The sequence below is a fragment of the Dreissena polymorpha genome, unplaced genomic scaffold, assembly GCF_020536995.1.
Source record: "Dreissena polymorpha isolate Duluth1 unplaced genomic scaffold, UMN_Dpol_1.0 chrUn075, whole genome shotgun sequence".
NCBI lineage: Eukaryota > Metazoa > Mollusca > Bivalvia > Myida > Dreissenidae > Dreissena > Dreissena polymorpha.
In genome coordinates, this window is record NW_026273389.1 from 105,378 (window position 1) to 130,659 (window position 25,282).

General features: G+C 38.7%; 2 protein-coding genes across 4 annotated transcripts in view; both read right to left on the reverse strand.

The window, feature by feature from the left end:
* Window positions 1–17,384, reverse strand: part of LOC127863991 (electroneutral sodium bicarbonate exchanger 1-like) — a 38,731-nt gene extending 21,347 nt beyond the window's left edge. For all 3 annotated transcript variants that reach the window (XM_052403665.1, XM_052403664.1, XM_052403663.1), the window contains exons 1-3: window positions 17,209–17,384; window positions 16,795–16,863; window positions 4,083–4,232 (exon numbers count right to left, since the gene is read on the reverse strand). In XM_052403665.1, coding sequence (XP_052259625.1) covers window positions 4,083–4,232; window positions 16,795–16,863; window positions 17,209–17,376 — 387 coding nt within the window. In that variant the 5' untranslated portion in view covers window positions 17,377–17,384. The remainder of the gene's footprint in view (window positions 1–4,082; window positions 4,233–16,794; window positions 16,864–17,208) is intronic.
* LOC127863993 (electroneutral sodium bicarbonate exchanger 1-like) lies at window positions 17,248–22,346 on the reverse strand (the record flags this gene model as incomplete). The annotated part of the gene is given in 5 exon segments (XM_052403667.1): window positions 17,248–17,385; window positions 20,114–20,187; window positions 20,773–20,951; window positions 22,138–22,225; window positions 22,227–22,346. Coding segments are annotated over 4 exon segments (460 nt in total), but the record flags the coding sequence as incomplete, so codon positions are not given.
* Between the last annotated feature and the right edge of the window lie 2,936 nt (window positions 22,347–25,282).

Consider the following 25,282-nt stretch of genomic DNA (forward strand, 5'->3'; position numbering starts at 1 on the left):
CAAAGAACACAAGCTAAATCCCATTTAGGAGCAAGTGTCCAAAAAACAGGACGTTTGAGTACCATAGCTCGTATCAGTTCCGTAATCATCGGATCAGCAAAGACTTGTGATGACTTACGAATAGCCAATGTATGGGAAATCATAGATCTATATCCTTCGATGGAGCTAAGAGAAAGTTTCTTATCAACAGAAAGATAGATAAGAAAATCCGCTATGCGTCTAGCAGAGGGATTGAGGGGATCAATTTTCCCTCGAATACACCAATTAGAGAAGAATTTCCAGCGAGCATCATAGACTGCTCTGGTGGACTTTCTCCTTGCAGAAGCAATGAGGGTTTAAGCCCGGACAGAAAAGCGTTTCTTGCAGAGATTGCCTGATAACGGCCAGATGTGTAAGTGGAACATTGCTAGATCCGCATGTAGTCTGTCTCTTTGAGAAAGAAGATCTGGTCTGTAAGGATTTTTCCGGGGACAATTGCACAAGAGATTGAGAAGATCCAAGATCTTCTGGGCCACCAAGCGGCAATCAGGAGTATGCGACACGAACTCACCCTGATTTTCGCCAATATTCGGGGAATCAGAATGGGTGGGGGATAGGCGTAAGCGTAAAGTTGGTCCCAATAGAACGAAAGCGCGTCTACTGACCACGCTGCTGGATCGTAAACTGGACTCGCATACAGAGGAAGTATGTGGTTGTTTCTGGTCGCAAATAGGTCGACCAGTGGATAACCAAACATGAGAAAGATCTGATTGGCCACTTCCTGATGAAAGTAGCTGGTGATTGTGAGACAAACCATCCACCAGGGCGTTGCGGCAACCTAGAATATATTTGGCTAGAAGAAAAATGTTGTTCGTCTTGCAAAGAACAAGTAATTGCCTGGTTTCCAGATACAGGGAGTGAGAATGTGTTCCCACTGTGCCTGGATGTAAGTCACAACTGATGTGTTGTATGTTGACACCATCACACAATAGTCTCGAAGATGTGACTGGAAATGAGATACATCTAGAAAGACTGCCCGCATTTCTAGATTGTTGATATGCAGATGTGACTCCTGATGAGACCACAATCCTGATATTATCAGACTGAGTGGTTGCAGATGAGCACCCCACCCTTCCTTGCTCGCGTCCGTCATTAGGAATAAAGATGGTTGCAGAGGAAAAAGGGGTACTCCTGCCAAGAGTGTCCTCGTCTAACCACCACTGAAGATGAGGTACTAAGTCCGGAAGAAATGGAATCTGTGATAACAGATTGTCTGTAGACCATTTCCAACAAACTGAGAGGTAATCCTGAAGTGGACGTAGGAACAGACATCCCAACTGCACAAAGTATGCAACTAAGCTCAGGATACCGTTCAGAGAGAGGAATTCTTGAGCTGTTATATGAGATTGGGACAAAACCCATTTGACCTTCTACCGAAGGTCTGATATACGTTGACGTGACACTCTGACCCGATTGATATTGGACAAGAAATTTATTTCCACGAAAGTGAAATCCTGAAAAGGAATGAGGTCCGACCAATCACAAACCAACTGCAAAATTGTCGCTAACATGAAGTCTATCTGGCTTGTAAGACCTAATGATCTGCGTTCCCACCATTCCCAGTTTTCCAACATGGAGTAAGGAATAGAAACAGGATTTGAAGTACTAGGCATAGTAAAAAAAAGCTTGTTGATGTCAGGATCCTGAACCGGTAGTTTGGAAAAATCCAAGCCAGAAATTGGATCTGGTACCGGAGACTTGTAGCTTCTACTACCTTCATGATGTTTAGGATCAGAAAGATCTTTAGGAACTTTCCACAATGATTCCAATGATTGAAAAACAGACAAAGCAGTAGCACCAATAGGAAGGTGTGGGTCAAGACGAGACCTCGCCTTACTAACCCTGTTGGGATCAATTGTGCGAACAAATTGTTCCGTGACAGAGATCGTCGAATTTGTAGACAGCTCAGCAGGTCGTGGACAATAATATTTACCAAGAATCTGAAACATAAGTTCATAGATCTGGTTATAGAAGCCAAATATTGATCAAACTCAATGTTTGCCTCTGCATCTGATTCAGCCTCACTCACTACAACACTAGCAGTGTGCATAGAATGGGCGGGAACGTAAGTGGCATTGACAGGAAGATTATCTTGTACCAGATTGTGATTATCTGGTAAAGACGAATGACCATCCACAAAGTCAACACACTGATAATTAACACCGGAAGTTGACGGTTCATTATCAGTATTGACAGGTAGAAATTGTCCAAAAGAATCTTGAACCCACTATGTGTCAGGATTTGACGATGCTTCAGCAGGGGTTACACGACTAGGTAACGTAAAAGATACCCGTGGTGCAGACAAAGTAGCCGTAGTGGTGAGATGAACACCATAACTCAAGGCCTGAATTTTGGGACCAGTCACTGCAACCTGTGTTGATGTCATGGAAACATTACCATTCTTTGAAAAAGGATAGTACTGTGACCGATAAGAACAGTCGGAACGACAATGCCTATGTGAAGCTTGTCAGCGACCTTTATCCCTGCAATGCCGAGAACTAGATCGGCTGCAAATGGAATGACGTCAACTAGAGCAGCGTCTCTGTGAGCATTGATAACGAGCATATCAATGCCGGGAATGAGGACTGCTTGATAAAGGAGAGCGTGTCTGACGTCTACCGCTATTGTCTGTACTCGTTGACGACGAAGAATCATTCGACTAAGAAGAGGAAGAGGAGGAAGAATAGTCAGATGATAAAGAACACCATCTATTTTTGATCGTTGTCCGGTGCCATGGACCGGTTACCGGACCGGTCCCTGGTGCCATGGACTGGTCCACGGTGAAAAACCCAGTCAACGGTGATCGGTCCCCGGTGACCGGTGCCATGGACCAGTCCCCGGTGACGTACCGGTCTTATCATGACCAGTGTTGTTACCGGATAATGACCGAAGTATGGCGGCTGCCATATGGTCAGACATTGGTGGATGTCCCTGACCAATGTCCTTGGGCAATGACCGGCGATTGGGAGTAGCCATATGGTCAGATGTTCACCGACTGACAGCAATATGCGCAGTACGGTCATCATCTTGCCCGATGCCCGGTGACTAATGCTGCAACTTGTCATCATTGGTCTGCAAAGTCACCGGGTATTTATCCTCTGACGGAGGTTCGTCTGCACATTTACAGCTCAGGAAAGTTCTCCGACGATTCGCTTTGTGCCAAGCGTCATCATCCCATGAACCGCAAACAGTACATTTGTTATCAAATAAATCAATATATCCCTCAAATAAGCCGAACCACCATGCAGAAAGGAAAGGAAATCCAATTTTCAATCCTGACACCAAACATGGCGTGCATGGATGGTGATCCAGAAACGGAAGATGAGTTGCAGTTCTTGATTTCTGGTGAGATTACATTATTCTATGTTTAACCTGATATACTTTCGTTATGAAGGTGGAACGTTCCCTGTGCTTGATTAATTTCTGGATGAGATAACCCACCTTAAAAAGGTGTAGCTAATAGATAGCAGGTAAGTGTTTATGACATTAAAATGCCAACCAGAGTTATGCAACTTGTCCTGTTCAGTCCCCTATGATAGTTAGCGAGTGTTACAAGCTATGATACTTTCGGAGTAAAGTGGACCAAAACACAAAACTTAACGAAATTTTCAATTTTCTAAGTATAAAGGGGCCGTAATTCTCTCAATATGCCAGTGAGTTACATAACTTTGCCTGCACAGTCCACTTATAATAGTTAGTAAGTGATGCAAGTTTGAAAGCAAAAGCTTTGATACTTTAGGAATAAAGTGGAACTAAACACAAACTTTACCAAATTTTCAATTTTCTGAGTATAAAAAGGGCACATTATTCTGTCAAAATGCCAGCCAGAATTATCTTACTTACTGCCCAGTCCCCTCATGTTAGTTAGTAAGTGTACCAAGTTTGAATGCAATAGCTTCGATACTTTATGAGAAAAGTGGACCTAAACACCAAACTTAACCGGACGCAGATGCAGACGCGGACGCTCAGGTGCTGACAACAACTCTTTTTTTTTTCCAAAAAAAAGATGTGCTAAAAATCATAAAGATTATATAGTACGTTACCTCTTCCTGTCTCAGCACGGCCTCCTCCTCCTTCTTCTTGTCGTCTTTCTCACGCAGGCTGATCTCCGGCATAATGTCATCGAGCAACTTGAGCTCGTTCTGAGTAAACACCCAGTCGAGTGCCTTTCGGATGAAACACATTGCCAACACCTGAAAGAGAAAGCAGCCTTACGGATAAAACACATGGCAAATACCTGAAAAAGAAACCTGGCAGGCGGATGAAAACCACTGCCAAAACAAGAAACCAGCCTTGCAGATGAAACACATTGCAAACACATAAAAGAGAAAACAGATTTGTCACTTGCTAAATATATTATGAACTTTAGCTAGGAATTTCTAAATATAATTTCAATCAAAGCTCTAAATAGCTGAATATATTGTCAATCAAAGCTCTAAATGGTTAATTATATATTATCAATCGAAGCTCTGAATGGCTAAACATATTGTTAATCAAAGCTCTGAGTGGCTAAATGTCAATGAAAGCTATGAATGGCTAAATATATTTTCAAAGCACTAGATATAATAACAAGAACACCGCCTTGCGGTTGCAGACCGCTCATCTATTTTTCTTTTTAAAATTGAAGGGACCTATCTCCATTTCAATCACAAAGGAAGGAGGGGTGGAGTGGAGGGGGTGTATAGTGTGGGCTGTGGTCATTTATTACATTTTCTCCCAAAAATGCAAAAAAATGCAATTTTTTTTTGGGGGGGGGAGTCTTTGGAGGGATGGTTGGACAGTATTTCAACAAGATGTGTTTGTGAAACACAATGTCCCCCTATATGACGTTTGACCTTGACGGATGACCTTGACCTTGACCCTTCAACACTCAAAATGTGCAGTTCCATGAGATACACATGCATTTCAAGTATAAAATGCTAGCTTCAAGCAGAAGTGACTTTACATGAGCAATTTTGACCCATATATTTGACCTTGACGGATGACCTTGATCTTTCACCACTCAAAATATGCAGCTCCATGAGATACACATTCATGCCAAATATGAAGTTGCTATCTTCAATATTGCAAAAGTATTAATAAAATAAGCGATTTGGGCCACATATATTTGACCTCTGACCTTAAAGGATGACCTTGACCTTTCACCACTCAAAATGTGCAGCTCTATGAGATACACATGCATGCCAAATATCAAGTTGCTATCTTCAATATTGCAAAAGTACTCATAAAATGAGTGTTTTGTCCACATAATTTTGACCTCTGACCTTGAAGGATGACCTTGACCTTTTACCACTCAAAATGTGCAGCTCCATGAGATACACATGCATGACAAATATCAAGTTGCTATCTTGAATATGAAAATACTGCAAAAGTGTACATTAAATGAGCGATTTTGACCCATATATTTGACCTTTGACCTTTAAGGATTACCTTGACCTTTCACCACTCAAAATGTGCAGCTTCATGAGATACATATGCATGCCAAATATCAAGTTGCTATCTTTAAAAGTGCAAAAGTTATTGCAACTGTTAAAGTTGGCGCAAACCAACCAACCAACAGACAGGGCAAAAACAATATGCCCCCCTCTACTATAGTGGGGGAAATACAAATAAAATAATACAAACAAATATTTGTGTTTTTCAACCATGTTAAAAAAAATTGGGGGGGAGGGGGGTTGGGGGTATAGTGTTAGGGTGTGGTGGTCATTTATTAGATGATCTTTAAGAAAAAAAACTTTTTTGGGGGGGTATCGGGGGGGGGGGGGCTTGGGGGGATGGTTTGGGTGGAGTCTATTGTGGTATGTCAGGTAAGAGTTGTTCAAATCAAATCAATCAAATCTAATCATGAATAAAGAAGTTATTGCAATTTTAGAAAAAATTAATAATTTGCATAGAGAGTCAAGGTCATTCAAAGGTCAAGGTAAAATTCAGGTACAGTACCCTCATGATAGCATGAAAGTATTTGAAGTCTGAAAGCAATAGCCTTGATACTTTAGAAGTAAAGTGGATCTAAAGACAAAATTTTACCATATATTCAAAGTTACTAAGTCAAAAAAGGGCCATAATTCCGTAAAAAATTTTTTTTTAAATAAAAATCATTTTAATTATTAAATAATTACCGGTAATCCCATGCTTTTCCTTTCCAAGGGGAATTAACTCATCAGGAATTTTAACTGGGAATCATCCACCTCAATACCGTAATACAGGCCAGGTTAAACATAGTGCAATTCAACCTAGCCAAAAATCGGTAACCAACCCTCAATATTCTTTTAATATATATTCAAAAATATTAATCGAATAGCGGGGTGGGAGGTGGGACTTACCGATAGCAGGTAAGTATCTAATAATTAAAATGAATCATGCTGATTTTGCACCTGTGGTGGGAAGGTTCGTATATATTTTCCCAACACAGTAGAACCCAGAAACAGGGTTATCAGCTAATAATAGCAAAACCCTTAACAAATTATCAAGTAATCTTCGTTAAAACGGTATTAATTATGACTTCTCGGACAAAGTAATATGTCTATGTCGTAAAGAAGACACTACCGTTAGTGAAACCACAAGCCCAAACATATACAAATGGTATTGTTGGCACTTCAGAAAACGAAGATAAAAAGATGACAAAGGTGGTCGGATTCTTCCAGAAAACAGCTTAGAGCACGTCAAAAAGTGGGGTGTAATTAATGTATGCCCACAAAACAGACAGAGCTCTTAATTCATGCGGTCAGATCCTAAAAAGGAATGAATCCTTAGATGGAGATAAGAGTAACTTTCCTTAGTCGAGGTCTAACCCCGAGAAATAGAAGCCGCAGACGCATCTCTCCCCCCCCCCTTTTTTTAGGGAAATGAAGAGTGTCTTTTGAGACCTCAAATGGACTTCTGACTAACACTGCTGAGATAGAACTTCAAAGCCCCGATTGCCCATAGAAGTTTATCCTCAGTCTATCCTCAGTCTATCCTTTAAAAGCCATATACAGGACTTGATAATAAGCAAGGAATCCTGGCTGACACAACAAAGTGAAGACGACATTAGATCCAACTGGAATTGGTCGTTTTCAACAGAAAATGCATGAATTTCACTTCACAGTATGGTTAAAGCCATAATAAGAAGGAAAACCGTCTTAAAATTATATTGGAACTGTTACTAGGCTTGATGAAAAAGGTTCATATGAAGCTCATTAAGCATCCCAATACATGTAACACAAGCCAAAACCTCTTTAGAAGGTAAAGGAACGAAAAAACATAGTGTTGACGTTCCATAGCTTGGATCAGTTCCAAAATAGGTAAGACAGCACAGAGTTGTGATTACTTACAAAAAACAAGGTATACGAAAGCATAATCTTTATCCTTTGATGAAGATATAAACAAATTTCTTATCATCAAGAAAAAGATGAGAAAAACCTCTCTGTATCTAGCAGAGTGATTAAGGTAATAACTATGCTCTTGAATTCCCAGTCAAAAAAGAATTTCCATAGAACCTTTATACAGTTATGATGGAATTATCCTTGCACAAGTAACAAGGATTGAAACTCTAACAGAAAAACGTTCTTCTGTAGAGATAACTAAATAATGGCCAGACATGTAGTGGCACATGTTTGGATCAGTAAAAATATACATGTATGTCTCTCTGAGATATGATATTTGACCTGTGAAAAAATTTCCTGAAAATAATTGTATAGGACACTTAAAAGGTCGTAGAACCATAATCCCATGGTTCATTAAGTATATTGCATGAAATTATGGCAAAACTCAGTTATTCCAAAAACTCACCAAGAAGGCAAGAGATTCCAGTTTACATGTATGTCAAGTGGACGTATCTATAACAATCGCACACCCTGCTGGATCGATTTCTGTGAACTGCATTATTGACGTTGTTCAGCATACCGGTATATACTGCGATCTACGATTGCATAACGCTCATTACTAGTGTTATATGATAAACAACGTTCTTCGATATACTATGCATCAATTTTTGTACGCCAAATCAAAATCACTGCCGCGCATGCGCAATTACATTTATTTGAACCCAACGGAAAAATAATTCGACAGAAAGAACTGCAAGACAAAACGTCCAACAGGGCGTTGAAACTACCTGGTATGAGTAAGACGATAGAAGAAATGTGTTGTTCTTGCAAAGAACGAGTAAGTTCCTGATTTCCAGATACAAGGAGTGATAATATGATCACCTCCGTGTCTGTAAGTAAACCACGACCGATGTGTGATAGTTGAAACCATCACAAAGGAATCGTGAAAAAAGTTGTAAATGAAAAACAGCTCAAAAGAATTTTCGCTTTTCAAGATGTACATGTGCAGGTGATATTCATTAGGATACCACATAATTGAGGAAATCAATAAACGTTGTTCTATTTGATCGTCCCTAACCTTCTCTGCTCACATCTGTATAAGATGTAAGGAAGGTTGTGGTAGAATAAACTATATTTTGGCCAAAATAATCTTCTAGTCTAGACACCACTGAATAGTGGTAAATAATGACAAAAAGATGGAAATCTGTGTCATTGAATAATCCCGAGATTAATACAATTAACTTAAAAATAAAGCTGAAACGGACGCAAGAAAGATGTCTCAGCAGAAAGACCGGTGTAGCGGTCCATTTTTTCCCCCGGCCAGTTTTTCCCCGGGGAAAAATTGGCCTAGGCCATCTTTTCCCCGGGGAAAGATTGGCCTTGGCCGTTTTTTCCCCCAGGGAAAAAATAGCCCAGGCCAATCTTTCCCCCCCTTGGCCAAATTTTCCCCCTACTTAAAGAATTAATTGCAACATGACTCTTGGCACTTTTTTCGCCCCTCGGCCAATCTTTCCCCCGTCCCTTTTTAAGAATTAATAGCAACATGACTCTTGGCCATTTTTTTCTTCCCTTGGCCAATTTCCCCCCCCCCCCCTACTTATAGAATTAATAGCAACATGACTCTTGGCCCTTTTTCTCCCCTCGGCCAATTCCCCCCTCGCCCCCCAAAGTAATTGTCAAAAGATAAAAGTGGTCTTTGGAACGAAACCAAATGGTAGGGGGAAAAAACTGGCCAGGGGGGAAAAATGGCCTAAAAGTGAATGAACAAGAGGGCCCTGTATCGCTCACTTGAAACTCCTTCTAGATTGCAAACAAACATTTTGTATGATTTGACTTAGTTGTAACCTAGCTTTTGCCTGCACATGACCAACTTCCAAACTCAGGTAATGATTTGATAGAGATGGACATTGTGACCCATTTTCATGAAGATCAGGAAGAAAATATGACATCTAGAGAGTTAAAGAAAGTTTTCTATAATTTGACCTAATGACCTAGTTTTTGACTACCTATCACCTACTTTCAAACTCAACCTATATTTCATTGAGATGAAGGTTCTGACCAATTTTCATGAAGATTGGTATTAAAAGTGACCTCTGGAGTGTTAACTAACCTTTTCTGTGATTTGGTCTGGTGACCTAGTTTTGGAACAAACATGACCCACTTTCAAACTTAACCTAGATTTCATTGAGATGAACATTCTGACCAATTTTCAGAGGGGGGGGGGGGGACTTTGCGGAAAGGTGAAGAATAAATGATGTAAAACAGAAGTAAAATAAAAGATAAGGGGGTTGAGGCAGTTTGAGCAACTCTCAATTAAATTCTGTTGTTAAAACTACTTTTACATGTTAAGGGGGAAAAACTTGCCATGGGGGGAAAAACTGTCCGAAAAGTGAAGAATAAATGTAAAAGATAAGTAAGATAAAAGATAAGGGGGAGGAGGCAGTTTTAGCAACTCTCAATCAAATTCTGTTGTTAAAACTACTTGTACATGGTAGGGGGGAAAACTGGCCAGGGGAGAAAAACTGGAAGAAAAGTGAAATATAAATGTAAAAGATTAGTAAAATAAAAGATAAGGGGGTGGAGGCAGTTTTAGCAACTCTCAATCAAATTCTGATATTAAAACTACTTGTACATGGTAGGGGGGAAAACTGGCCAGGGGAGAAAAACTGGAAGAAAAGTGAAATATAAATGTAAAAGATTAGTAAAATAAAAGATAAGGGGGTGGAGGCAGTTTTAGCAACTCTCAATCAAATTCTGATATTAAAACTACTTTTACATGTTAGGGGGGGAAAACTGGCCAGGGGGGAAAAACTGGACGAAAGGTGTAGACGGAGATGATATATTAAATGAAAAATCAGGGGGGGGGGGGGAAGAATTGGACTAGGGGGGGAAGAATTGGCCTAGGCCACTTTTTCCCCGGGGAAAAAATGGACTAGTCCCTTTTTTCCCCGGGGAAAAAGTGGCCAGGGGGGAAAAAATGGCCTGTTACACCGGTGACCGGACCGGTAAATACCGACCGGTGGCCGGAACCATTAGTCAAGGATGGGTGGGGAAAGAAATCACGGCAAGCTGAACTTTCCCACTCCCAACACACTTGAAAATTAGTAGAATAGGAAAGTGTTTAACACTTATATGTTTATGACCTATCTACAGTATATAGCCTCTTCTTGAACCAATAAAAGGCGCCTTTAAAATCCTGGAGATACAGGTCGTGAAGTCATCGATTTGCCAAGTACGGAAAAAATGATTGACAATGGTACCTCCAGAATCGGAGGTGTGATGGCAGAAAAAGGTGAAAACCCTAGGAGTAACCTTAAGGGGGCCCACCCTTGCCGGTAGAATGCTTGGAAGTATTTAATTCTGACTTGATTAATCCATTTACTTCAATATAAAGAAGTGAAACTCCAGGTGACTCCTAACCGGGACGAATTCCGATAGATGCGAACAGTTATAGGAAGACGGCCTGTTTTGGCCAGAAGTGTAATAGAAGTAGAACTTTAAGATGAGGTCCCTCAAGATTCTAGCATTAAAGATCTTAGTTCAATAGCTTCCAAGCCATCTACAAGACTGTAGCCGTCATGCGGTCAATGTGATAGGCAATCCTATGTATCCGAACTCTTGATGATTCCATCAGCTTGAAAATATGCACTGTCGTAGGAGCAATAGAAAAGCAGAAGTCAATAAGAAATGTCGTCTTGCTAATCCTGCTAGCGTCACTTATGTGTCCCAACTGTTCCGTGACACTGACTGCAAAGTATGTAGCCGACAGGTAAAGGCGGTTAAAACAATTCATCCTTTGGGTCTCGAACATAAATTAATAGAGGTCAAATAGTAATGTTCGACCTCAATACTAGATTCCGAGCCCGCTTCAGCCGATCTATCTGCAAGACCAGTAGTCTGCATGTAGCCGGTTGAGATAGAAGTAGAAATAACATATATAGGTATTTCATAATCTTCTAGTATTAGTAGGTCATAACCAGCACCAGACTGGATAGCTGGTCAGGAAAATCAACCATAGACCAAGTCAGTGGAGATGATTTGGTAACCAACGGTCGCCAGTAGAACATCAGTATTGAAAAACACAAAATGTCATTTGGTTTGTTGAATCCATAAAATATAGTATTCAATACATAGCAAGGGGAAACTTATTCTGTCCGTGATCGGTGATATGACCTATGAATGGTGACCGATGTCCGTTGATCGGACCGGACCAGTATAATATAACTGCGTCAGAATGGAAATATCTGGTACAGAAGAATGACCATTCACGCAGTCATGTGATAATGTTAAGCGGAAAACAACGGTAGATTATCAGTATTAATAGGCATAAAGTGTCCATGTAGTCGTAGTGGAGAAAAGAACACCTTATCCCGAAGTCTGAAAGTTAAACGAACTAGTGTTCGTATACAAATACGGCTTGGTGACTGAAACATGTGTGGATGCCATAAGAAAAACCATCACACGTGGAATGGAGACATGATATCCCTAAAGGAATAAAATGCAGAACGTCGATATAACCAGTAGGTTCATTAACGCCTACGTGAGAAGTGGAGACATCCCAAATAACTGCAATGCCGAATTATTGTTCGGCTACGCTGGGATTATTGTCTCCTACAATATTGTCTCCGTGAGCGTTGACGTGATCGCTTACGAGCGTATCAACGCCCAGAACTGCTCAATGAAGGAGAGGTTTGTTTGATAACTATCATGTTGTGCTCAATGGAGTCTGATGAAGTGAAGGTTGACGACGTCCACGTTTCCTGCGATGTCGAGATGTGGATCGGCTGCGATGACACCGAGATCTTCTAGAATACCGTCTCCGTGAGTGACGACGTGATCGCTTACGAGAGCCGCGACGATGAGAATTGCTCAACGAAGAAGAGCGTGTCCGATATCTACTCGGTGATCAATGACCGGACCGGTGACCGGACCAGTGACATGACTGTACCGGTAACATGACAGGTGACCGGACCGGCGATCAATGACCGGACCGGTGACCAGACTGGTGACATGACCGGACCGGTGACATGACCGGTGATCAATGGCCGAACCGGTGACATGACCGGATCGGTGATATGACCGGTGACCGGACCGGACCGATTACCAGCCTGTAATATCTTGACCGGACCGGACCAATGACCAGCCGGTCATATCATGACTGAACCGGACCGGTGACCGGCCGGTCATATCATGACCGGATCAGTCGGTCAGACGTCGATCAATGCAGAGCCAAAGGTCCGTGATCAACGTCCCCGGTGACGTATCGGTCATATCATGACCAGTGTTGTCACCGGATAATGACCGTATGGCGGATGCCAAATGGTCCGGCATTGGTCCATGTCTTTGACCAATGCCATTGGGCAAAGACCGGCTTACGGGTGTCGCCATATGGTCTGATGTTGACCGACTGTCTAAGAGACTTAGCATAGTACGGTCGCCATCGTGCCCGATACCCGGTGACTGATGCTGCAACTTGTCATCAATGGTCTGCGTAGTCACCGGGTATTTATCCACTCTTGTTTCTACGACCATCATGTAGTCGAATACATGAAAAACAAGAGCAAAACATATTCAACGATAATCTGATCACAGACCAGATTATCATACAGTACATAAAATCATTATTTGACCATAATGAAAATTATAATAATACTGCCGTAGATCATAAATTAAACAAAAGTTTAATTCAAAACAGATAAATAATAATAAGATGATTAATTAGATTGTCATACGGAACGTTAAAATCATTATTGCACACAATGGCAAATGATCAACAATCTGTCAATAGAAGAACACGCTTTGCACGATCTCGAAACACATTAGAAGAACATGCTTTGCACGTTCTAGCAATGAATTAGAAGAGCACGTTTTGCACGTGGTCGTTTGCGCCTGAAAACACCCAGCATGGTAGAAATAAACCATTGTTCGATAAAAACAAAGACCTATAGATAACACAGATTGGAAACTCGTCTTCGCGTTAGCGATATGCGATAATATCTAACGGCGGACGCGGGTCACGTGACATCGATTTTAGAGGTGCCGGTGTACCTGTAGATTCTTCCCTGTTACAGCTACGGTCGGCCATTTTGTTTTAAAGCAATCAATTATGGGCAAAGTCGGTCGCCGCAAACAGACATATTGAATATTTTTTGGTGTAAATAAAAATAAGTTTTTATTTTCTTTGTTGATAATGCTTCAGGTTTTGGTAGTTATTATTCTTATGTATTATTAATTTATCGGAAATTGTAAGAGAACAATGAATTTGTTCATTTTCGATAATTTTTTAAAAATTGAAAGGCCCAAACGTTTTTTTTTCAAAAACTTTTTCATTTCTCATCACAGATTGTTTAAGATGGTTATGCTTGGTGAGATGTAGGTATGAGTTATAAAAAGTAGACGAAAATAAGGCATTTTAAAGGATTTTGCCTGTGTACAATTTTATACTGTTATTTCATTCAATCATGTTCACACCTGTCGCCAAAGTGGTTTGTTTCTTCTTTTTTTTAACTTTTCTATTTCTCATCCCAAATCGTTGAAGTATGATTTTTATGCTAGGAGAGATGTTAATCTAAGTATAAATTACAAAAACGTAGAAGAAAATGTTCAATTTAAAGGATTTGGCCTTATACAATGTTGGTACAATTTTAAGCTTTTTTCCTCTGTTGTACACGATTGCTGTCAAACGTGTTTTTGTTCTTTTTGATAAACTTTTTAATTTTTCATCCCAAATAGATAAAGTCAGATTTTTATGCTTGGTGATATGGTTATCTAGGTTTGAATTAAACAAACTGGAGGAAAATGTTCATTTTAAAGGATTTGGGCCTTGTACAAAGTTGGTACAATTTTTAGCTCATATACCCTATTGTACACACCTGTCGTCAAACGTGCTTTGGTTCATTGTTAAAACCTTTGTCATTTTTCATACAAACATAACATCTCCTTCAGTTCGCTAATTGATCCGACAATTAACACGCGTGTGAAATGTTTTTTTTTCTTTTCGCGAAATCCTAGTCCATGACATTTAGAGCTTTTATTAATTACCAATAGAAAAAAACTTGGTTACAAACAAAACTTTAATAACCTATAACTCATGAATAAGATCTAAATAAAAAATAGAGAATTAAAACATTGACAAATTCCACAGAATCAATATTGAAATAAGACTTACTGAAACCGTTTTTGGATCGAACGATCATAGCATTTATTATACTGTAATGTTGTTTTTATCAGAGACCTAGATCTATGTGTCCACATATATCTATCCATTTTGAAATAATATTATTTTATTAGGTTTTAAATGTTTGAATTAAACATGTATAAAGTGAAAATGTTATCAGCAAAAGCCTTTGAAATAAATTATTCAACGGCATTCTCGCCGCGATTTGGAAATTCTTATAGCGCTATTACTTTAACGATCGCGGCATTATAAATTCTTGATTTAAGATAGAATCAAGATTTTGTTAAGGCATAATTTCTCATGTTTCAATGAAACTTTATTTTATAAAAATCGGATCATTATTGACCAAGTTACAGCCGCCTTTCTATAGCGCCGTAACATTTTCGCATAACTTTGCTCGATAATCGTAGCCGTTGCTACTGGACACGTCGCTATCTTATCGCAATCGTGATACATCTGCTATCTTCGGACTCACCCGATTGATTTATGGAATAAATCGTCGGCTGATCCAAAGTGTTCTTATCAGTTTCTCAACCACGTGACCCCGCCGCGAGATAGCCCGATAAGGCGCGAAGTTTCCAATCTGTGTATGCTATAGGTCTTTGATAAAAACAAGCATGGCTTACCTTTACAAATGAAGTAAAATCCATTAAATCCACATAAATAAATCCGAATGAGAAATAAACAGATAAATAACACAATTTATCTTTTCAAAACCCCAATCAACCAAGTGAAATAAATCGAAAAAGAATTTTTAATTCAAAGCCATAAAAGACACGTATATACCTGGTGGATCCGGAAAGAATATTGAGGGTTGTTTACCGATTTTTGGCTAGGTTGCATTGCACTATGTTTAACCTTGCCTGTATTACGGTATTGGGGTGGCGGATTCCCTGTTAAAATTCCGGATGAGTTAATTCCCCTTGGAAAGGAGAAGCATGAGATAGCAGGTCAGTATTTATGACATTAAAATGACAACCAGAGTTATGCAACTTATCCTTTACTGTCCCCTTATGATAGTTTGCGAGTGCTATCAAAGCAATATCTATGATACTTTAGGGGTAAAGTGGACCAAACACAAAACTTAAGCAAATTTTCAATATTCTAAGTATAAAGGGCCCATGATTCCATCAAAATGCCAGTCAGAGTTACATTACTTTGCCTGCACAGTCCCCATATGATAGTTAGTAAGTGTTGCAAGTATGAAAGCAATAGCTTTGATACTTAAGGAATAAAATCGACCTAAACACAAAACTTAACCCAAATTTTTAATTTTGTAAGTATAAAAAGGGCATAATATTTCTGTCAAAATGCCAGTCAGAGTTACATAACTTTGCCTGCACAGTCCCCTTATGATAGCTAGTAAGTGTTGCAAGTGTGAAAGCAATAGCTTTGATACTTAAGGAATAAAAATGGACCTAAACACAAAACTTAAACAAAAATTTCAATTTTATAACTATAAAAAAGGCACATAATTTGTCAAAATGCATGCCAGAGTTATCAAACTTTGCCTGCCCAGTCCCCTCATGATAGTAAGTAAGTGTACCAAGTTTGAATGCAATAGCATTGATACTTAATGAGAAAAGTGGACCTAAACGCAAAACTTAACGGGACGCCGACGCCAAGGTGATGACAAGGTGGTCTGAAAGGCTAAATATATTGTCAATCAAACCTCTGAATGGCTAATTATATATCGTCAATTAAAGCTCTGAATGGCTAAATATGTTGTCAATCGAAACTCCGAATGGCTAAATATATTGTCAATCAAAGCTCTGAATGGCTAAATATATTGTCAATTGAAGCTCTGAATGGCTATTTATATATTGTAAATTGAAGCTCTGAATGGCTAATTTTATATTTTCAGTCGAAGCTCTGAATGGTTAAATATATTGTCAATCAAAGCTCTGAATGGCTAAATATATTGTAAATTGAAGCTCTGAATGGCTATTTATATATTGTCAATCAAAGCTCTGATTGGCTTATTTTATATTTTTAGTCGAAGCTCTGAATGGCTAAATATATTGTCAATCAAAGCTCTGAGTGGCTAAATGTCAATCAAAGCTCTGAATGGCTAATTTTATATTTTCAATGGAAGCTCTGAATGGCTTAATGTCAATCAAAACCTCTGAATGGCATAATTTCTTGTAAATCAAAGCTCTGAGTGATTTTATATATTGTCAATTAAAGCTCTGAATTGCTTAATATATATTTTCAATCAAAGCTCTGATTGGATCGTTTTGTAAGATACAATTTAAGTGAGATTAAAAAACATACCATGATAGGGAACAAAATAGATATGCTTTTCACTTCCTTGATAACCCACAGCAACGCCAGGCACGCAACCTGAAAACAGACATGTACTTACTATACTTAAATACACATCAGTATTTTAAGCACTTTTTCTAATGAAGAAGAGAAGTAAAGATCATTATTTAAATCAATAAAATTGTACTAAAATTTTACCACTCATCTCCCGCATTTTTTAAAAATATTTACACTAATATATATGAAAAGCCTTCAAAATGTGCATGTTAAAATTGTGATAATGTAAATGAAGGGCCCATAATAAGCAAGAGCAAAATGTAATTTCAAAGGCATCCTTAATGTGTTCACCTTAAAGAAAGAGAAGAGATGTTTAAAGTCAATCTAAATATGTTCACCTGGATGAAAGTGAAGAAGTGCACTCACCTGAATGAATGTAAAGAAATGGACCCTGCGTATGCGGACGTTACGCAGGTAGATGTAGTCAGGCTGATATTTCATGGGCATAAAAAGGATCATGATGCGGTTGACGAGTTGCATCCCCTTAAGAGACGCGATACCCATAAACAGGAACACACCGTAGAGGATGGGCATCGGGATGTACTGAAATAGAGGAAAGCCGTTGGGATGTAGAGAAATACAGGATGGCAATCGGGATGTACTGAAATAGATGATGGGCATCAGGATGTTCTGAAATAGAGGATGGGCATTAGGATGTATTGAAATAAAGATGGGCATCGGGATGTACCAAAATAGAGGATGGACATCTGGATGTACTGAAACAAGAGGGCCATGATGGCCCTGAATCGCTCACCTGACTAACCTTGCTACATCAACTTAAATTCTATCAGACCCATATACAATCCCAAGAAAGATTTCATTAATAAACACATTCTGACACAATGTCATTAAGACGTGATGAAAACTGTGACCTCTTTCATCTACACAAGGTTTTACTAGAATTGACCCGGTGGCCTAATTTTTGACCCCAGATGACCCATATACGATCCAAAATCACATATTATCAAGATAAACATTCTGACCAAACTACATCAAGATCAAGTCTTTACAAGGTTTTTCTATGATTTGACCTAGTGACCTAGTTTTTGACCACAGATGACCCAAACACAATCCCAACCCAGATTTCATCAAGATTAACATTCTGGCCAAATTTAATTAAGTTTGGATGAAAACTGTGACCTCTACTGTCTACAAAAAATGTATTTTTTAATTGACCTAGTGACCTAGTTTTTTACCCTAGATGACCCAAATTCAATCCCAACACAGATTTGAACAAGACAAACATTCTGACAATATTTAATTAAGATCTGATGAAAACTGTGACCTCTATTGTCTACACAAGGTTTTTCTTTTATTTGACCTAGTGACCTAGTTTTTAACCCCAGATGACCCAAATACAATCCCTACCCAGATTTCATCAAGACAAGAGGGCCAAGTTGGCCCTAGTTTGCTCACCTGAGAGGAGTCGGTTCATTCAATCTTTACCTAATGTCAAACTTGACCTAGATATTGACCAGACAAACATCCTGGTCAAGTTTCATCATTATTGAACCAAAACTCTGGCGTGGGGAGTGTTTTTGTTTTTGTAAGATTTGAAATGGTGACCTATCATCAAACTTGCCTGAGATCTTTCAGCAACTTTGATAAAGAATGCTTGAGAAATGTGAATGCTAGAGTGTTTACAAACCAAATGTGGACGGACTGACAGCCGACAAAGACCAATCCTAAAACAATCAGGTGAGATAAAAAGTTTGTTTCACCGATCTAAGCCATTTTCCAACTTATCCAAGAAATCAATAAAACCAATGTATTGACAAAGTTTCACGATGATTAGGCAAACTATGTGACTCCCATAGTGTTCGATCACAAGGTTTCTCTCTAAATAGTCACATAAGGAAAACTGCCCCACCCCCCTGGCAGGCATGTTTATTGACCCATCGGGACCATTTGCAAACTCATCTGAGATATATATATAAAACCAATCTTTTCACCAAGTTTCATGATGATTGGGCAAAAAATGTGACTTCTAGAGTGTTCACAAGCTTTTTTTTTACTATATAATATAAGAAAACTGCCCTGCCCCCCCCCCCCTGACATGTTTATCAACTGACTGGAACCATTTTCCAACTCAACTCTTGTATCCAGGAAAAAAATGTTCTGACCCAAATTTCATGAAAATTGGTAAAAAAATGTGACTTCTAGAGTGTTCACATGTTTTCACTATATACATTTAGAGAAAAATGACCCGCCCACAGGGGGGCCATGTTTTTTCACCGATCTGGACCATTTTCGAACTCGTCCGACATATAAATAAAACCAATGTTTTGATCAACTTTCATGATGATTGGGCCAAAATTGTGACTTCTATAGTGTTTACAAGGTTTGTCTATAGCCATGTAAGGAAACTGCCCCGCCCACTGGCGGCCATGTTTTTTCAACGGACCAGAATCACTTTTGAACTCAACCAACATATCATTAAGACAAACATTTTGACAAAGTTACATGACGATTGGGCAATGAAATGTGACTTCTACAGTGCTTACAAGTTTTTTCTTTTTTATTTGACCTAGTGACCTTGTTTTTGACCCGGCACGACCCAGTTTCAAACTCGACCCGAGATTTCATTGGTACGAAGCTTCTGACCAAGTTTCATGAAGATTCGAACAATAAATGTGGCCTCTAGAGTGTTTACGAACAAATGTTAACAGACGGACGGACGACGGACAGAGAGACCGATCACCAAAGCTCACTGAGCAAACAGGTGAGCTAAAAAGGATGGGCATTGAGTTTTGCTGAAATAGAGGATGGATACCAGAATGTACTGAAATAGAGGATGCTAACTGGGATGCACTAAAATAGTGCAATTGACATCGGGATGTACTGAAATAGAGGATGGACATCAGGATGTACTGAAATAGAGGATGGACATAAGGATGTACTGAAATAGAGGATGGACGTCAGGATGTACTGAAATAGAGGATGGACATCAGGATGTACTGAAAAAGAAGATGGGCATCAGGATGTACTGAAAACATGACCATAAATGCATTAATTTTCATCTGTTATGCATTACTCTGTGATATTTGGCCTCTTTTAAGAACAAATCAAGGTCCAGTTAAATTCTATAGGAACATTAACAGGAACACCCAATATGTAAAAAAAAGACTATTTGTTGAATTTTGGTGAATGATAAAATGTTTCATATCACAGCTAATATAGAAAATATTATATCCCCATGAAGCATGCACAAAAATTGCATACTAGGCAAACATAAATGTGTTATTCACTTAAAATGAAAATAGGCACATACCTTAAGAACACCCGTCATTAATACGGACAGTCCGATCATCATAAAGATGGCAACACCTGTCACCCCGCTGCTCTCTGTGAGGGGAGAATAAATATGAGCCATGGCACCTACTTCATTCAGCATATCCAAACATTGTCTTTAGGTATAAAGTGTTAAGCTGTTGAATTCAGCTGATTTACAAAATAAAAGCATTTAAGGGTTTTGTTTGCAAATTTCAAACCAGATCATGGTGATATTTATGATTTTCGTATGAACAGAAAAAGTATCCATCACCAATAGTTGGGAATGATACAAAAATGTGAGGCAAATCAAAGGTTTTTCTTTACATCCCACCCTGCTGATGTCATTGTGAATTTGGCGCAACACGGTGCAATGTTGCCCTAAACAGACACAATGAGTAAACGTAATCATTATTATTGTTGATATAATTATCATTCTCATATGTGAAATTTATTAAAAAGGTTATATCTTGATTTTGCTACTATTCTTATTAACAAGAAATGTACATGTACAATACAATCATCAAAACTAGTGCCCTGACCAGAAACAATATTTTGAAGGAAGCCAGGAAACAGCCTCACATGGGTATAAATAAGCCCTAGGCTTAAAATGTTATCGAGCTTAAATATATACGTTTAAACTAAACATAGCCTGCCCACCTGACTCCTAGGAATTTCGGTCTCTCGCCTGGCGCGGTGCATTCGGACTCCTTCTTCAGAGACATCACGTGGTTTACGGACAGGACGGTGGCTGCCACAAAGTACGGCAGGCCCAGGAAAGAGTTGAGAATAATGAGAATGGCAACGATCAGGAGATCCAGGTGGTAGCCACACCCTTTCTGTGGGAAGAAGATATTGGGATTAGCTTAGTGGAAATGGCTATGTGCAAACAGCATAAAACCAGAACAGCCTGTGAGTAAATCGCAGTCTGTTCAGGTTTTATGCTGTTTGCTTCTTATCAGTATCTAAGGGTTGGGAACTGAACACCTTTAAAACTTGGATCTAGTAAAAAAGGCCTTTAATAAAGTTAACCTTTTGAGGGACTACAAATGCATGAAACACATATTGAAGTGGTAAAGGGATAAGCAATTGGGGTTCTCCAGATGAAGGGTCGCAATAGTGTACCGGAGAGAAAGTTTTGCACTGTGGACAAGTTGAGGATGAACAAAACCATAACGAGCAGGAGATCCAGGTGGTATCTACATCCTTTCTGTCTTGGGAAAAATAGGATTTGAATGAGCGTTAAATTTTGTTTCAGATTAGCCTATGTAATATTTAACCTTCAGTTGGTTTTACTTCCAGTTGACAATGACTACGCAAACACTGCACAAACCTTCAGATTGCTTTCCTTTGTTTCTACTATGACTTGGCAAACACTACAGGAACCTTCATTTATTTTGTTTTCCTGTTGACAACAACACACAAACACTAGACGAACATTCAGTTTTTTTCCTTCCTGTTGATAACAACAACAAACATACACTTAACACACCTTCCTGCCGACAATCAAAACATTAACAAACAAAACAAGACTATTGCCAAGCAATATATGTCACCTACCAACTCAACCATTGTCAGAAATTCCACCATTGTCAGATTTTTTAAATATTTATTTGTGCCATAACAACAAAATTTTTTGATGTAGTAACAAATTGTAATGATGTGCATAATGTCCATATTGCCATCTATCCATGTTTCAAGTTTTATGAACAAATATAAAGAACTTTTAAGTTATAGCAGGATCCAGAAAACCACCATTTTCAGCAGTATTTCTAGTCAATTTGTTGCCATAGCAACCAGAATTTTTGACGTAGGAATAAAATGAAATGACATGCATAATGTCCATATTGCCATCTGTCCATGTTTCAAGTTTCATGAACAAAATATGAAGAACTTTTGAGTTATCGCAGGATCCAGAAAAGTGTGACGGACAGACTGACAGACAGACAGACAGAGCGCAAACCATAAGTCCCTCTCCGGTTTTACCGGTAGGTGACTAAAAACAAACATTAACACTAGACAAACCTTCAGTTTGTTCTCTCTCCTGTTGATGATGACTGCCGTGATCTGCTGGTCCATGAACAACAAGATTGTGGCCAAAGGGCAGGGATATCGCGGCTACACAAAGCCACTTGGGGTTCTTCTCGTGGAACGGCTGAATGAACCAACCCCGGTTCAGATGGTTGTCGGCTGTCAAAAGTAAGTTCAAAGTCAAATAATAGCAGGGTTTTTTACTAAGAAAGTGACGTCAATAGTCAGCGTTTTCCCTCTACCAGAATTTGTTCCACTCAAAATACAATTTCCCCTCCAAGAATATCATTTTTCACCAAAACATATATTTTTAGCATTTATTTAAGCTTTAATCGAATATTGTTAATTTTGATTGCTTATTTATCCATCGCAATACTAGCTAATTTACGGTGGTCGCGCGAAAACACGTTTAAAATAGAAATAAGCGTCTGCGGAGTTGGATTAGAATGAGTAGTTTGCGGTTCCTTTTATTTTTGCAAAGTTATGCGGAAATTCGCACTTCATGCTGTAAATGTTGTTAGAAGAATCCTCAAACTAAACGTGCTTACATCTAAGTCATTAAGCGAATGCTATATAACGTAATGGATAAATGGAGTCACTCAAAATGTCATTAGTGTTTGTAAACATTTTTTTTTATAATTTTGACAGAAAACTTCTTTATTGTATTGGGAAAATTGTCATCTAGATATGATTGGGAATGCAGCTGTTTTACTTGGGAATGCCTCCATTTTTCGGAGGCGCAGACAGTGGTGAAAAAACACCTAAAATCAGAGTATAGTTATGAGTTATAGACATTGATTAAAACAGTTTTTATTCTTTCTTCCCAAAATATGTCTCTTTTTTTACACTTTATTTTCCCCCTTTATCCAGCGTCTTCCCTTTTTCTAAAAAAAAACCTGCATAGTAATACAGACAGAATGCAATACAAAAATTTAATAGTTCCTCCAATCTAGATTAAACTTATAAAAGGCGTAACGACCTGAATGAAAGAAGATGCGATTTACAAAAGTTTTTCTCAGTCCCATTGGTAAAATACCAGAAATATATTTTCAACTGTGTCTTAGACGAATATAGTCACACCAGAGCTCAGCTCAAATGACCGTCACAAATGCTTTATTTTCAAATAAAAAATCTTCAATTTTACGATTCCATGAACAAGTGTTTTGAAAACAAGGGCTGTTTGTAAAACATGCATGCCCCCCATATGGGCTGTCAGTGTTGTGAGTCCATTGTGTGAATACGTTTTTTGTCACTGTGACCTTGAACCTTTGACCTAGTGACTTGAAAATCAATAGGAGTCATCTGCGAGTCATGATCAATGTACCTATGAAGTTTCATGATCCTAGGGGTAAGCGTTCTTGAGTTATCATCCAGAAAACCATTTTACTGGTTCGAGTCACCGTGACCTTGACCTTTGACCTAGTGACCTGAAAATCGATAGCGGTCATCTTCACGATCAAGTACCTATGAAGTTTCATGATCCTAGGTGTAAGCGTTCTTGAGTTAGCATCAGGAAACCATTCGGTGGACGGACCGACGGACCAACCGACAAACCGACTCTTCGAAGGGGGGCATAATAAAAACAACACCAAAATATCATGCTGACAAATATAAGTGATTAACCCTTTCACACTAAGATATGTATTTAACTCTTTACCACTAAGATATGTATTTAACCCTTTTCACTTAGATACGTATTTAACCGTTTTAAACACCTTAGATACATATCTAACTGTTTACCACTAAGATATAATATTAAACCCTTTACCGCTTATAATACATATTTTATTCCTTTACCACTTTGATACATATTTAACCCTTTACCCACTTAGATACGTATTTAACCCTTTACCACTTAGATATGTATTTAACGCTTTACCACTTTACATATTGTATTTTAACCATTTACCACTTAGATACATTTTAAACGTTTACCACTGAGATACGTTTTCTAACCCTTTACCACATAGATATGTATCCAACCCTTTACCACATATATACGTATTTAACCCTTTACCACTTAGATAAGTATTTAACCCTTTACCACTTAGATACAGATCTACCGGTAACCCTTTAACACTAAATAGGTATTTTTGACGCATTGGTAGTTTCCTTAGAAGTTATTTTAATTTAGACCATTCTTACTAGATTTAAGTTTTTAAGGCTTCATCTCCAAACCTTAGGTACTGATTAGCAGCAAACAGCATAAAACTTGAACAGAATTTGAGTTGCACACAGCCTGTGCTGGTTTATGCTGTTTGCACATGGCCATTTTCACTCTGCTTCTAAGTGGTGGGTAAAGGGTTATTAAACAGTATTTTGAACTGCACAAAAACAACTAGAGCTTTGTCACAATTAGGCTACAATGAGGCTAATAGCACTCAAATCCCCTCGATTTGTCAGCTATGTTCAAACGCAAAAAAACTCACCCTATTGTATTGATTATTATGAAAAATGGTTTTTTCTTGTCAAACTAAACATCATAGTGCTTTCATACATTTCAGTTTTAACAAGAGCACCGCATAGGCTGTGGGAGCAGTTTTGAATAAATGAAAGCTTTGTTTTAGAGCCTTGTTAAAGTTTTATTATTAGAGGTCACAGTGACCTTGACCTTTGACCTAGTGACCCAAAAGGGTGTGGCGTGTACAACTCATCAAGTGCATCTACATTAGTGTATGAAGATTCACAGTTTGTGGTGGAAGCACTTTGATTTTAGAGCCTGTGTTAAAGTTGTATATTAGAGGTCACAGTGACCTTGACCTTTGACCTAGTGATCTAAATATGGGTGTGGCATGTAGAACTCATCAAGGTGCAGCTACAATTAAGTTTTAGCACGATGCGGACGGCAGAAGATGAGCTGGCTATGACAATACCTCAGGTTTTTCTCAGAAAACAGCTGAGCTAATAAAATCCCTAGAGGAATGTGGTAAGAAGTGGCACTCCACAAACTTACATGGAACCTGCTCTGAACAACCCCACGACAAACCGACAGAACCCATAGTTTTTTTTTTAAATCAAATTTAGAAACAATATTAGATCCCACTTCCAATCTCAGAAGCATTGTTTTTCCCCCTAAACCAAATACCTAAAATTCCCATTGAAGGTTTCTAAAAAGAATAATAACATGATATCTTTTTAT